This window comes from Stomoxys calcitrans, chromosome 2 (genome assembly GCF_963082655.1).
Source record: "Stomoxys calcitrans chromosome 2, idStoCalc2.1, whole genome shotgun sequence".
Taxonomy (NCBI): domain Eukaryota; kingdom Metazoa; phylum Arthropoda; class Insecta; order Diptera; family Muscidae; genus Stomoxys; species Stomoxys calcitrans.
Window position 1 is genome coordinate 168578616 of NC_081553.1, and position 16051 is coordinate 168594666.

Genomic DNA, 16051 nt, shown 5'->3' on the forward strand with positions numbered 1-16051 from the left:
GCGGGTGTTGACCGTGACTGCGCCTCAAATGGTTTATCCGCATAGTCCAATTTTGGCATACACCTTCCAACATTTCGGCCGGTATCGCACGAATAAATGCTTCAATGTCGCCTTCCAATGTGTCAATTAAAGCGGACTTGTCTGTATATACATGAGCTTTATCATAGCCCAATCTAACAATGGGCAACTATGGTCCGGGTTCTTTCCAATCACGGCGCGGACCAGAAGCTTGCGAAGAAGTCACTCCGGGATGTGCCTCACCAAAGACGAAAATATTCTAAAGGCGTTAAATCGCACTATCTAGGCGGCCGATTAACCGGATCCAAACGTGAAAAAAAAAAGTTCACCGAACTCGCCCATCAATAAGTCCATTTTTACGAATGCTGTGTGGCATGTGACACCGTCTTGTTGAAATCACATATCATGCCAGTCAAGCTCTTGCATGTTGGGCAAAAAATGGGATATCATCTCACGATCGCGCTCACCATTCACTATTACGTTACGGTTCGCATCATCTCTGAAGAAGTACGGTCCAATGATGCCACCAGCCCCTTAAACCGCACCAAACTGTGACTTTTTCTGAATGTATTGGTGCTCTTGCAATGCTTCTGGTTGATCTTCAATCCAAAATCAACAATCTTATATACCCTCCACCATGGATCGCATTTGTCGAGTTCTTTTCCCGGGATCTCTTCTTAGGCGAAAAAAGGATAAAAGATTTGCTTTGCTATTAAAGCGATATCAAGATATGGTCCGGTTCGGACCACAATTAAATTATATGTTGGAGACCTGTGTAAAATGTCAGCCAATTCGAGTAAGAATTGCACCCTTTGAGGGGTCAAGAAGTTAAATAGAAAAATCGATTTGTATGAGAGCTGTATCAGGCTATAGACCGATTCAAACCATAATAAAAACGTATGTTGATGGTCATGAGAGGATCCCTCGTACAAACAGACAGACGGACGGACAGACTGACGGACGGACATGGCTAGATCGACTTAAAATGACATGACGATCAAGGATATATATACTTTATGGGGTCTCAGACGCATATTTCGAGGTGTTTTAAACAGAATGACGAAATTAGTATACCCCCATCCTATGGTGGAGGGTATCAAAATGAGCGATCGATGAACTTTCGTAACAGAGCACGCATTTTGATAACAAAATTCAATAATTTGCATGCGTTGCTCGTTTGTAAGACGATTAATGGATAAATTATAGTCCAAACTGAAGATGTTTGACAGTGAAACACAATCCGAAATGTGCGTGAGCTGTTTAAACCGGTGTTGCCAAAAAGATAATAACTAAAAAATTACCCTTTAGAATAACATGCGTATTTTGAAGAAATCAATTCGGTTTATGATTGAAGCTTCTCGAGTCACATGAAGTCGATGTATAAAAGTCACCAGAAACAGCTTGCGTCTAATCTAAAACAAAGATCTATAGCGTAATCAGTAATGTGATATATTTATGTTAAACACTTAGTTGCTGTTGGTTGGTTGTTAAGTAAATATCATTTATTTAAATATTCGAAATGACTAAAATTACATTTGTTTTCCATTGCCAAAAATAACTGATAAACTTAAACAGGTAACATAGCCAAGTGCACTAGTTGTAAATGCGACTAAAAGGTTTGAAATAAAAACGTGTATATAAGGCGCAATTTCACTGGGATGTGAACTGTCTGCCTTGTGGTTAACAAAGAAAATGTCTTTCAATAACCGCTTCCAGGCGATATCAACTGTCGGTTGATAACTTAACATTTAAACTATAGAAGATATGTTTGGGGGATAGGTACGTTATTGAGGTGGAGGGAAGTCAGAGAGAGCGGCAAGCATGATCGTTAGATGTGGGATTTTGTGGAGAATAACAATGTGTGCCCTATTCCTCCGAGTGGTAGCCATTCCGCTGAGAAAGAACCGACTCAGGATTTTTCAATTCCATGGCCAATTTATAACCAAGTTCAGGGCGACGGTCACGACCTTCAGCCATAGATTTCACCTGTAGTAAATAAGAGGTTTAAGTAAAACTATATTGGACTGCTGGCTTAGTATCTCACTTACCTCACTGGAATGGACAACAACCCCATGGTTACTTATCACCTTTTCCTTGGTATGCTCTATATCATGGATATCAGTACCACGGCAGCAATCGTCAATCAAAATGGTTCTGTAGCCTACAGATAAGGCATCGACAGCAGTGGCACCTTAAAGTTGACAAAAAAAAAGATGGAGAACGCAAAATTTATATAAAATTTTGTAATAGTTTTATTTAAATATTTGGATATTAAAAATTGGAAGATGTGTGGTTTCAACATGTGGTTAAATATTTGGATATTAAAAATTGGAAGATCTGTGGTTTCAACAAGACAATGGTAATACACGACCCTGAACATACAACAGGCTCAGTGAAAGAGCCTGTTGCAACTCCTCAACTACAATACTTGAATTAATGATACTGGTGCTCTTGTCTGTCATCTGCTTTTTACTTACTACACACACATATAAACAAATTTACAAACTTTTGCTCGATGAAGAGAAGTAGTCAGGTTTCCGACCCGGACGTAGCGGTATAAGTGTTCTAGCAGATGTCGTGGAGGATATTAAAAATAACTTGGAGAATGACGAATTGAACCTCCTTGATCTCCTCGACCATTCAAAGGCATTCGTTACAGTCGATCACAACATGTTGGCGGCAAAGTTAAAACACCTGTTTCTTTTCTCGTCTGTTCGCTTAATTATGTCATATCTCTCCAATCGTAGCCAATTCGTGGTTTCGAAGTCAGCTGTTTCTAGTCCCTTGCCTGTTATTCAAGGAGGACCCCAGGGATCAATTCTGGGTCCCATTCTATTTTCTTTATATAGCAACGACCTGCCAGACCGGCTCTCATTTTGCAAGGCCCACATGTATGCGGATGATGTGCAGGTCTACATAAGTAGTCCTAAGGAATATCTAGAAGACCATGTCGGGATGCTGAACCATGAACTGTCTCGGATTTATGAATGGGCAAATGCTAATGGTTTTTACCTTAATCCCCTAAAGTCCAAGTGCATGGTTATTAAGAAAAGGCTTTCACATTACAATTGCGACCCTGTTGTTGTTGTTTTGGCTATTCATAGATTGGAGATCGTGGCTCGTGCGAAGAACTTGGGGATGACATTCAACAGTACCTTGTCATGGACAGGCCATATTAATGCTGATGTTGGCCAAGGGTTCGCTTCGCTCGCTTTGGGCCACTCAACAATTTACTCCTCTTTGGTCAATAATACCTAGCCTTCTCTGTAAACTGTTTGCTAACTGCGATTCTCGAAGCAACCGGAAGATCGATACGTTCTACAACAGTGTAGTACGCTATGTATATGGTCTTTTAGATTTGCAAGGTCGAACCGAGAAAATAAATTGATACCGTAGCTTAGTCTCTCAATGGCATCTATTCATATTCGCCGATTAGCTTTGGAACTCTTTCCCACATGACCTTCAAACGCTTCAATCATGCGCTGTATCTTTTAAAGAATTTACCTTTGAAAGGTAAATTTCTAGTTTTTGCCTGTTAGGGCAGATGCACAATAATCATGTGTAGTACGGAAGAAGTGTAATTTGTCACAGAAAGAATGTCTGTTATTACACAAAAATACATGCATTAGGAAAAGTACAGCTAATGGACAGGCTTGTCGAGCGTGGTTAATGTGGTAACTGTATCATAGATGCATTTTCGCTATTAATACGATTTAAATACAACATACCAACGCACGGCCCTTGAAGCCATCACACCTAATATGGTTGAAAAGTCTTCTAACCAAAGACGAAACGCGTCCCATAGTGGTTGGTGTGTGTTTCTATCTTTGGCTTTCCCTTTCTATTTGCTTCTCCGATCATTGAGCTCGTCTCGAAAGAGAAACAAAGAAAAATTGTCAAATTTAATGATCTTCGACCTTACAGGCAAAAACTTGAAAAATATTTTTTATATTTTTATTCTATTACTCAAATTTAAATCCTATTTCCATTTTGTTAGTTTTATGTTTCTCTTACTTTATTTTAATTTTTTTACTCTTCTTTTTATTTTTACTTTGTGTAACCATTATAAACTTCAAAAGGATTAACTCCCGTACTATAATCTTAAGAACATGAGTTGTTGTTGTACTAGTGTCAATAAATTACAAATTTAGATTCAAAAGCACTGCACGATACTTCAAGGGTAATAACCTAGAAGTAACGAGTACCAATATTCATCAAGTTGTACCGACTAAAATGTGCGCCTTTTTCTAAACTACAACATATTCATAAGTTCAATTTCTTTCCAATCCGAAAAATCATTATCTAGTATCTTATAGCTAATGTACATACCCACACACACATCATAGGCCAATCCACACACATAGATATCTGTGGCTCCCTTCATCTTCAGTTGGGCATTCAAAGTGGTATCGGAGAGTTTCTTATTATCCCAAAACACAGAATAGGAATCAACTTCAGGATTTGTTCCTTTGTAGACCTTGATGCCGTTTTCCACAACTTTCAAATCTTTGTGCAATTCTGCACCCCATGAATCCTGGACACAATGTCGGGGCCAAAGACGTTGCTTCATTGGTGGTGGTCCAGCAAATACAACCGTATCGAAAACTTGAGCCGAATCCGCGTCAATCTATGTATATATTTAAGAAAAATCAGAAGTTTCATGTTACAATCTTCTGTTCTCTTCACATTTATTTACTTACGGGAGAACTTTCATCCAAAGGCCTAATTTTAACATTATCAATGAAGGAGACATGATCGCTAGGATGCCAATCCAATGAATAAAACACAGCATCAAAATCCACAGTGTCCAACAGATTGTTAGTAGGCTCCAAGATCTACAAATATAGTTTGTAAAAAACAAAATAATTCCAACTTGTTAAACAATAGCGTTGGATAATAGTGAGTGGAAATATCCTTCACAAAGCTAAAGTTAGGGAATTGTTTCACTACCAAACTATAATACAACTTAGCACCTACTTACATTTTGCAAATAGTTAAAATGATTACGAAGGTCATTTAGAACGAGCAACAAGTAAGAGTGTGCTAAGTTCGGCCGGGCCGAATCTTATATAACCTCCCCCATGGATCGCATTTGTCGAGTTCTATGCGCGGTATCTCTTTTTAGGCAAACAAAGAATATTGACTAAGAACTGTTATGCTATTGGAGCTATATCAAGCCATATTCCGATTCGGACCATAAATGAATGCTGAACATTGTAGAAGTGATTGTGTAATATTTCAGTTCATTCGGATAAGAATTGCGCCTTGTAGGTGCTCAAGAAACAAAATCCGGAGATAGGTTTATATGGGAGCTGTATCAAGCTATTGATCGATTCAGACCATATAAAACACATATCTTAAGGGTAATGGGAGAAGCCGTTGTACACAATTTCTGCCAAATCGGATGAGAATTGCGCCCTCTAGAGGCTCAAGAAGTCAAGACCCAAGATCGGTTACTATGGCAGCTATATCAAAACATGGACCGATTTGGCCTATTTCCAGTCCCAACCGACCTACACTAATAAAAAGTATTTGTACGGCAAAAGTTCAAGCGGCTAGATTTACTCCTTCGAAAGTTAGCGTGCTTTCGACAGACAGACGGACGGACGGACATGGCTAGATCGACTTAAAATGACATGACTATTAAGAATATATATACTTTATTGTGTCTCAGACGGATATTTCGAGAAGTTACAAACAGAATGATGAAATTAGTATATCCCCATCCTATGGTGGAGGGTATAAAAAGGTATATTGTCAAATATCATTAAATTCGGCCTGGTCGATCTTCGGATATCCACCGCTTCGGGAATATATATAAACAACATTTCGTTAAAATCCGGTGATATCCCATACAGCTATATCAAAATATGGTTCCATCTTCTGATATGAGTTTGAAAAGTTATTCTATGGCAAGCGAAGTTTGTCTGGATAACAAGTCTTAAGCTTTGTGTGTGTTGTTGATGTTAGATGTCTTTTTGAAGAGATGTTGGCTGTTAGAATTTAACTTTCTCTTACTGCGCTATAAGAAAAGGTTGAATAACAAGACCCAACATTTCATTTAGAGGGCATGCTTCTACCTCTATTGCACTGCTCACTAATTAGTGAGTGGGTTGAAGCATGTAATCTTTTGGTAGCATAGCAGTCTGACGAGGCCCCTGGCAAAGGCCGAAATCGCGATCATTGCAGCCCGCCCTTTGATACATTTAACACACCAAAAATGACTGTCAGTGACATCTGCGCCAAAGTTACATCAAAATAATTATAAGTGTTTTGTATACGATTGTATTTCTGAAGTACTATAAGAGCATATTGTGTGTGGAATGAAATTTCAGGTTCCGAAACATTCAGAATGAATCAAAAGGCCTTCGTACGAATTTCGTACTACGAAAGCAGACAAAAAAGAAAAAAACTTTGAAGCAAAATGTGCCCTAATACATGCATTATACAACGTGCACTCACTGAAAACTGTATCAACTCACTGTTTCCATTCACTCATTTCGTTGTCTTCGTGTCTTGTTATCTGCTTAACTCACTTCTCAATTGTCTCGTTCAAAGTTGTATTTAAAAACGAAGAGTTCAGTTTTTGAAACACTCTATGATTGTTAGTGTGTCTTGAAAGCAGAATTGAATAACATTGTGCAGGCCTTTGGTTTGTATAGAGGCTATATTAGGATATAGTCCGATTTCAACCACAGCACGGAACTTGGAGATCTTAACACAAATCATTGCGCCAAACTTCACACAAATCAGTTAATAAATGCCACTTTTAGCAGCCTAAGTCCCCTAATCGGGAGATCGGTCTATATGGGGGCTATATTAAGATATAGACCAATTAGACCGTATTCATCACGGATATCGGAAATCTAAACACAAATTATTGTGTCATACTTCAGCGAAATAAGAAGGCGTAGGACCTTCAATCGGGAGATCGGTTTTTATGGGGGCCATATAAAGATACAGATTGATATGCGGACGATTGTACGATCATGGCATCAGGCCCCCACCCATTGTTGACATCTGCGATAGGTTGAATGTCTACCTCAACGAATTTGCCTCATATTTCGCTGCGAGAAATCTGAAGATATCTGCCACCAAATCTTCAGCTACATTGTTCACTATCAATACGCGTGAGGTGAATACTGAGCTGACTGTGATGGTCGATGGAGAAATGATTCCGACCATCAAATGTCTCAAAATACTTGGGGTCACTTTTGACATCTCTAACACATTCTCCCCACATGCCACAGCAATTAAATGTAGAAACAAGGTCCTCAAGTCACTTGCTGGCAGCACTTGGGTGCAGACAAGGAAACCTTATTGGCCACGTACAAAGCAATTGGCCGGTCTGTGGTGACACGCAGTGGAATAATATTCAGATCTGTCAGAATGCCGCCCTCCAAACTGCGACGGGCTGTCTCCTCAGTTCTCTTGTGGACCACCTCCATCAGGAGACAAAGATCCTACCAGTGCGAAGACATAACTACATGCTGTCTAAGCAATACCTTTTGGACTGTTATCGCAGAGACCATCCAAATCATCATCTTGTTTATAGATACCCACCGCCCAGAAGCCTTAAGGTAGATCTACATAATCTAGAGCGTGAGGTTCAGCGGTCTGCTCTCTTTCTACAATCTTTGACACCAAGTTTCGTGATGTCTTTTTCCACTTGGTCACTGCATTGGAGTTTTGGTTTTCGCCTTTTGAGTGTTTTATGGTCGCCTTCAAAAGTCTTCTTCGCTGGAGATTCTTCATTCATTCTGAAAACATAACCCAGCCAACACAAAAGTTGTATTTTGATGCGTTCAGCTATGTTGATGCTTTTAACAATTCATACGACGCCTATATTCTCCATTAATACAGACTCGTTAATATATTTTACGAAGGATCTTTCTCTCAAACACTCCAACAATGCCTAATCCGCTTTCGCAAGTACCCACGCTTCAAAGCCATAGAGCAGCACGGATAATATCAGTGTCTTGCATAGTCTTATTTTCGTTTGCTGAGAGGCAGCTTTGCTCATGAACTGATTCCTCAATCCAAGGTAGCATCTGTTAGCCCATATTATCCTTCGTTTTATATCCCAACTGGTGTCATTTGTTTCGTTCTCAGACGTGACGTAGTTGCCAACTTTCTCCATTTTATTTATCTGCTCAGCTGTACAGATACCATATACCAGAATCCGTAAAAGCACACTATCTGCAACAGTTACAAGCTTCCCTTCTTTGTCTCTGCAGGAGGATGTTCCTGTACTGAAGCCATGATGTTTAATTTTTTGGAAGAATATTCGGACTTCATTCTGGCTCCTGAACATCTCGATTCGCTGACACTGACGTAGTTCCATTTACTCCTTTTTTGAGGAAGAGACGTCTCTCATTGTATCCCGATACCTCTCCATCGCCTGCCGCGTTGCTTCTGATTGTAAAGTTGCTCTGTATGCCTCTTTATTGGCATCAGTAGCTTTTCAACACTCCTGGTCGTACCATGGGCAACAGACCAGGCACTAGATGCCTGGTCTGTTGCTACTGTGGTATCACAATGAACAAAAATAGTGTAAGTGAGTCTATTTGAAGGAATCCGATGCAGCCTCTTCCAATCCATCCAGCTTTCCTATCGCAACCTCGGTTATTCCTGCTCATTTCTTCTTCTCTGGGTTAGCATTCCGACCTCCAGGTCTAGCTTAGGTTAGGTTAGATTATGTTGAAAAGAGGGTGCAGATATTAATCCGCCCCATGCCACTATGGACATACACCTAAGCCAGTAATCGCCTTGTTATGCGCTATAAAAACTATAAAGTAACCTCGAAAAAGAAAATTTTAAGTTAGGAATTCCGTGCTACGTGTCTGGTATTGGTTCATATCTGGTATTGTGTCTCCACCTAAGTGCCGATATCTGTTAGACGCGAAAGCCGGGCAATGACATAGGAAATGCTCCAACGTCTCATCATCTTCCCCACATGCCCTACACAAGCTATCACTTGCCGCACCGATTTTACATAAGCAAGCTCGTAGTCCTATGTGTCCCGTTATGATACCAATAGCTATACTGTCCTCCTTCTTGCTTCCTTTCAGTAATAGCATCGTCTTCTCACGATGTGGATCCCCCATAAGATTTTCGCCGTCCTACCGATCGTTTCGCTGTTCCACAATGTTACATGCGCATTCGTCGTCCACTCACTTAACTCGGACTGCGTCGTCCCGAAAGGCTTTGGGTTAACCAAGTTTATTGACGGCAGTCCTCAAGCCTTCACCGCCAAATCGTCCGCCCTTTCATTTCCCCTTACTCCGTTATGGCCCGGCACCCAAACGATGCGAATTTTCCCATCCTCAGAGAAGGCGTTAATCTCCTTCTTACACTGCAAGACTGTTCGTGACCTCACTTTCCTGGTTGTTTTTGACCTTATGGCAATTTTACTGTCAGTAAAGATGTTCACAATCGACGTCCTCGCGTTAGCACCACACCACTTCACGTGATCGCCCGGATACCGCCTGCCGGACCGTATTATGGCCAGGCAGTCTAAAACAGATCTCAGTCTCTGGGGTTTCAATGTAAACCCCCAGGCTCACTCTGTCTTCTTCAGATGGCAATACTAGGGTTCAGTCAATCCATGACTGTGATGATGACAGCAGCGCCTCGCATTCGACTTCAAGGTTCATCTCAGGTATCCGATCGGAAACCTCTTCCCTTCCCTCCAGGTTTCCTATCGTCGCCTAGATTTACCGCGATGGTCTGAGTTGCTCCCGCCTATGCCAAGACAACATGTTTTCTGAACCTGTTGTATGGTCCTTATGTTGAACTTTTTCTCCATAGCAGTCCACCAAACTACTGAGGCATAAGTAAGTATTGGTCTAATCACGCTCCTGTAGAGCCAGTGGACTATCCTCGAAATCAGTCCCCATTTCGAGCCTACGGCCCGACTACATGAATGTGACACTTCCAATTCAGTTTCCTGTCCAAGATCACACCTAAGTAAAGGGTGATTTTTTTGAGGTTAGGATTTTCATGCATTAGTATTTGACAGATCACGTGGGATTTCAGACATGGTGTCAAAGAGAAAGATGCTCAGTATGCTTTGACATGAATAGACTTACTAACGAGCAACGCTTGCAAATCATTGAATTTTATTACCAAAATCAGTGTTCGGTTCGAAATGTGTTCATTCACCGTAACGTTGCGTCCAACAGCATCTTTGAAAAAATACGGTCCAATGATTCCACCAGCGTACAAGCCACACCAAACAGTGCATTTTTCGGGATGCATGGGCAGTTCTTGAACGGCTTCTGGTTGCTCTTCACTCCAAATGCGGCAATTTTGCTTATTTACGTAGCCATTCAACCAGAAATGAGCCTCATCGCTGAACAAAATTTGTCAAAATTTGAACACATTTCGAACCGAACACTGATTTTGGTAATAAAATTCAATGATTTGCAAGCGTTGCTCGTTAGTAAGTCTATTCATGATGAAATGTCAAAGCATACTGAGCATCTTTCTCTTTGACACCATGTCTGAAATCCCACGTGATCTGTCAAATACTAATGCATGAAAATCCTAACCTCAAAAAAATCACCCTTTATTTGAACTTGTCAGACATCAGGTCTAGCTTAGTCGTATGCCATTTCCAGGACACTTTTATCTTCTCTGGATAGTTGATTCGGTTCCCTAACCTACCTTAGAAGTATTATAAACTAGTGTGGATGCAAATTGGATAATTGGATGCAAACTTTTTTCCCCGAAAAAGAGGTGAGTATAAATAAAAAAATGTGTATTCTTTTTTTTATAATTTTTTTTTTTTGACAAATATGTTGACGAGTACATTCTAATACTAATGCGTTCGTTCAGTCAAATCTCCTGCAACTGCATATTTATTTAAAATGATATCAAAACCATTCTGCTTTGTGCCCAAGACTCTAATGGCACTTCGTTAAGCTTCTTTAGTTGTCATCTCCCAAAATGACATCATTATTCTGAAAACGTATTTACCTTGAAAGCAAATGGCGTTTCCTATTCGCATTTCAATAACAAATCACATCCTTAAGTCACACCTCTATGAGGAAATGCGGCGAGTGCATTTTTGTGTATGCGAGCGTAAGAACTTCAGTGCCAGTATAACAAAGCAGAGCAAAATGTTAGATATACCTTTATTAAGAGAGTGAGCAAGCGAACACATTGTCGGAAATGTGAAATATGAACCTTGACAAATTTTAATAATATCCAGAGGGAAAGTGTTTTAGAGCACTGATTTGAACTGTCACTGTTGCTGTTGTTCACATAAGGGAAGATGATTATGAAGATGACGATACTGCTGTTGTAGTGTGGATATAAGTAACACCAACGCGTTCTGTAATACAAACGGAAGTGCTGTAAGTAAAGCATATCCGTTTCCGTATCATAAAATTTCACAATAAACAACAGCATACAAAAGTTTCGAAAAACATGCGAAAACGAAGACGTTATACATGCACCGAGCGAACCATCAGGCACAAAAAAATGTTTCCTAACGAGTTTTTCTTTTTTTCTTTGAAGAGGGATAAGAATGTGGCAACAGGCAATGCTTCATGAATTTCAAGACGACTTCCCTTCTTCATCTCCTCCTCCGTTTCCTTCTTAGCACCACTTGGATAGCCAGCAAAACAACTCAAGTAGTGCACTGATATCATATGTCAGAGGAACTGGTTTTCTTACCCCCACTTTTAACCCCCACGGAGATGTAAAGAAAAATTGCTGCTATTACTTTGTACTTGCGAACCAAAGAACAGTGTTTAAAAGAACTATCAAAAATTGGTAGATGCACTGGACCAGGAGGCTTGCTCTATATTTAAGTCTCAAATGGAGTCACCGCCCTTTGTCTCAGACTCTGCCAAATGTGTATACTTGATCGTAGTCAACTCCCAAAGTATTTTCATTTGATACCCAATTTGTAAACAGAAGTGTACTCAACTTCCAAGTACTTTTCGTTTGATACCCATATTGTTCTAATCTGTAAATATGTACTGTTGACGGGTTTTTGGCGGTGGGGTGGCGCCATAGACACCAAGGAATACATTTTATCATCTAATTTTCACTTGATATCCATATGGTCCCAATTGGTAAATACTTTAAATACCTTTCATTTGATACCCATATTTCCCAAAGCGGTGAAAGTGTCCTGTTAATTCCTCGAATTCTTTACTCCACTTTAATTGGCTATGGCAAAATATTTATCCCATTATCCGAACTCTGAATGGATTTTCTCGATTTTCAGCGCTCTTCTTCAATCTCAGATTGGCATCGAATTCGCATCCTATAAATTCCGAACTAGTTTGTTTAGGTGCCTTGAACTTACCCCAAAAAATCGTGAGTCTCAAGAAAGAATATCGTTAGCTATCTGCTTCTTTCGCCAACAGTATAATCAATTGATACGTTCTGAGTAGGATTTTGCGTTCCACGACTTTTTACGATGCCGAAAACGGGAATGAAAAATTGTCATTTTTCCGAAATATAAGTTCTTCTATTTTCATTAACATAAAAACTGAATGGAAGTTGAACAAAATCATATTTGACCTCTAACACCGTATTCATTTTTTAATTACTTTTGAATTTTTAATGACCTTTTTCGACGATAAGTTTTAGGATTTAAAGGTTAAGCGGTAAACTATTTCCATTGCTTATTTTGCTGCTAAATTTCATATTCTATATCAGCTAAAATACGTGAAATCTGATATTGCTGAAATAAAAGATATGTAGTCCGCATAATGAAGAAATATTCGTGTTTGAAAGCTATAAACTTTTTACTGAATTCGGCCGGGCCAAATCTTATACACCCTCCCCCATGGATCGCATTTGTCGAGTTCTCTTCCCGGTATCTCTTTTAAGAAAAACCAAGTTACCGCCCGATTCGGACCATAATTGAACTGAAAGTTGGAGACCATAGTAGAAGTCGATGTGCAAAATTTCAGCCAATTGGAATAAAAATTGCGCCCTTTAGGGGCTCAAGAAGTATAATATGGATATCGGAGCTTTATCAGGCTATAGACCGATTCAGACCATAATTGAAACGTATGTTGAAGGTCATGAGAGAAGTCGTTGTACAAAATTTCAAATTCAAATTTCAATTGCGACCTCTAGAGGCTCAAGAATTCAAGATCGATTTGTATGGCAGCTATATGAGGATATGGACCGATTTCAACTATCCTTAGCATAGTTGTTGGAAGTCATAACAAAGCACCTCATGCAAAATTTCAGCAAAATCGGATAGGAATTGCGCTCTCTAGTGGCTGAAGAAGTCAAGACCCCAGAACGGTTTATATGACAGCTATATCAGGTTATATACTGATTTAAATCATACTTGGCATAGTTGTTGAAAGTCATAACAAAACACGTCATTTCAGCCAAATCGGATAGGAATTGCGCCCTCTAGAGGCTGAAGAAGTCAAGACATCAGATCGCTTTATATGACAGCTATATTAGGTTATAGACCGATTTGAACCATACTTGTTAGAAATCATAACAAAACACCTAATAGTTGTAAAATATTTTCAATTCTAAAATCTCGCCCAGAAGATAAGAATTGAAGATTTCTCGAAATATTGACAGGAATAAATATAATTATTCAAGCAAAAACAATGACATTTGTTTTTTCCTCATGACCTCGAACAAGATTATAAACCACAATATTTCTCAAAATAAAACTTTAAAGTCTCTCAGAATGACCATTTTGTTAATTCCCGTTTCCCCAAAAAAAAAAACCCAAAATATGTCAACAAAGCAGGATTACCCGGCTTGGGAATCCCCTTTGCAAAATCCTATTTCGGACAGAACGTTTTTGATCAATGCTTGTTTCAGATGGTTAACATTTGTAATTTAAGGAACAGCATTTTAGACTTGGTGTTTACCGCGATAGCTGTTGAGAGTAGTTTTTCCCTTTTTTATATCATTGTAATTAGTCCTAACTTTTAACATGAATTTCAAATGAATTTAAATAAAACCCATTGTGAATTGATAACTTGAATTAATAGCCGTTGATGTATAATAGTTTAAAGTAAATAGTACTAGCTTAAGGAATGGATGTAATAGGCTAAAGAAAAAGTCAGAATTGTTAGGCTAGGACTTGTCACTTTTGTTCTTATTCTCATGAAGTAGCCTGCGTGCTACTATAGCTTTAAACTGTCTTATTTTGCATCCAGCTATCACCAACTAGAGCTGGCAAACTATCGATAATAGCAACATTCGACATTTTCGATAGCTTTAATAATAAATATCGATTGAGTCGATATTATCGTTAATGTCCCTTCAACTTTATTTTAACCGAAAATGAGAAGTAAAAAAGCAATATCAATGCACAGACCAAATAAAACCATGATTAATAAAGTCAGGTGGAAGTCATGTTAGCCTGATCGGATGAAAATTGCGCTCTCTAAAGGCCCCATACATCCTAAAAGATACATTGAATGTCGGATCGCTTATTTTTGTTTAAATTTGCAAAAATTAACTTTTTCGATAGAATCCATCGGAAAAATATCAATCGATATTCAGTCAAAAAATTAAATATCGATAGTGCCATCGATACTTTGCCAGCTCTATCACTAACGCAGGCCACCAGCCCTTAGGCAAAACTCAAAGTTCCCGCAATAAAACCTCCCGATTCATTTCTATAGCAACAACTCCGTGGTTTTTCATTTTGGTGTAAACGATGCACAGTGGGCCAAATGGCAAAAAAATTGGAAATAAGTCTACAACTTTTTATCTGTTGATTTTAGCCATACAAAATGTTCTAGACATTTGTAGAGGAGGACATAGGCTTTCAGAAAAGTGCTGTTGTTGGTCCATATCTTTAATACAGGGTGAGCTACAGGGTGTCAAAGTTGACCACTTTTGACTTCTCCAAGCTTCTGGGGGCCATAACTTTTGATCTACTCAACCGATTTACATGATTTAGGACTCTAGAGAAAGAGCTTGACAAGATCTAAAAAACTTATGCATAAAGTACCATGCCATCGTGTACTGTTAAGGAGTTATGAATTGTTTAATTTTAAAATATGAAAATTTGGCCTTGGTTTTTTTCAGTGTTTTTTAAATAACTCCGTCAATTTTAAAGCTATAAACTTCATACTTCACACAAATTATGCCAGCATATGTGTGCATAAAATACAAAAGGAATCACGTGAATATCTTTGGCGGTTTAAAAATGGCATCGTTTTCAATATGAAAAATATTTTTTTTGTCAAAAAATTGCAAAATTTTTCAAAAAAGATACTCCCATTTCCTTTAAGTTTTCGCAAACTTTGGCCATCAAAGCATTATCATTTCTTTCCATTTTCACAAAGTCGAGGTATTAAGAAAAGTTTTAAGTGCTAATTTGGCTAATTTCGATATCAAACAACACCGTTATCTTAAGACCAAAATGGCCAATTTTTTTACTAAACTTCAAAAGTTTCTCACTGGAAAAAAAGTTCCACGGGGATTTTTTCGCTTTTTTTGAACTTAAATGAAAGCTTAAAATGTTCCCAACATTTTAAGGTATGTCTCGCCATATCCTAGCCATAAATGAGATCGTAGCGATCAAAATACTGAAAAAAGTCAATTTTCAAGTAGTGCTATATTCATTGCTAAAAAACAAGTATTACGTCACATTTTATTGCAAAGATGTTAAATAAACTTTTATTTGGTAACACTTCTTCTACAAAACACAAAAAGAATCATGGAAATATCTCTATTCTATTCCATTTTATGGAACCGGCAATAAAAAAGTCAATTTTTCAAAAAAGTCGAATTTCCCAAATTTTGTTTTTGTTGTCCTAATTGCACATGACACACTATAGCCATATTTACGCAACATACCTTATCGTAAAGGAAATTTTCATACCTTTCCAACAATGTATAAAACATTTCTCAACTCGGATTCTATCTACTCTAAAATTCATTTACACTTCATTAAACTCTATATAAAAATGTCTATTTGTGAAATGGAACCTTATATGGGGCCTACACTAAAACATTGATAGATTTGCCCAGGGTTTACAATACAAATGTGTTAGAATAAAAAAAGGTCTCCTGC

General features: G+C 38.6%; 1 protein-coding gene across 6 annotated transcripts in view; it reads right to left on the reverse strand.

Moving 5' to 3' along the window:
- Window positions 1-1494: 1494 nt before the first annotated feature.
- LOC106081487 (nicotinamidase) overlaps window positions 1495-16051 on the reverse strand; it is a 102893-nt gene continuing 88336 nt past the window's right edge. For all 6 annotated transcript variants that reach the window (XM_013243477.2, XM_059362530.1, XM_059362532.1 and 3 more), the window contains exons 5-8: window positions 4719-4853; window positions 4348-4645; window positions 2067-2209; window positions 1495-2004 (exon numbers count right to left, since the gene is read on the reverse strand). In XM_013243477.2, coding sequence (XP_013098931.1) covers window positions 1885-2004; window positions 2067-2209; window positions 4348-4645; window positions 4719-4853 — 696 coding nt within the window. In that variant the 3' untranslated portion in view covers window positions 1495-1884. The remainder of the gene's footprint in view (window positions 2005-2066; window positions 2210-4347; window positions 4646-4718; window positions 4854-16051) is intronic.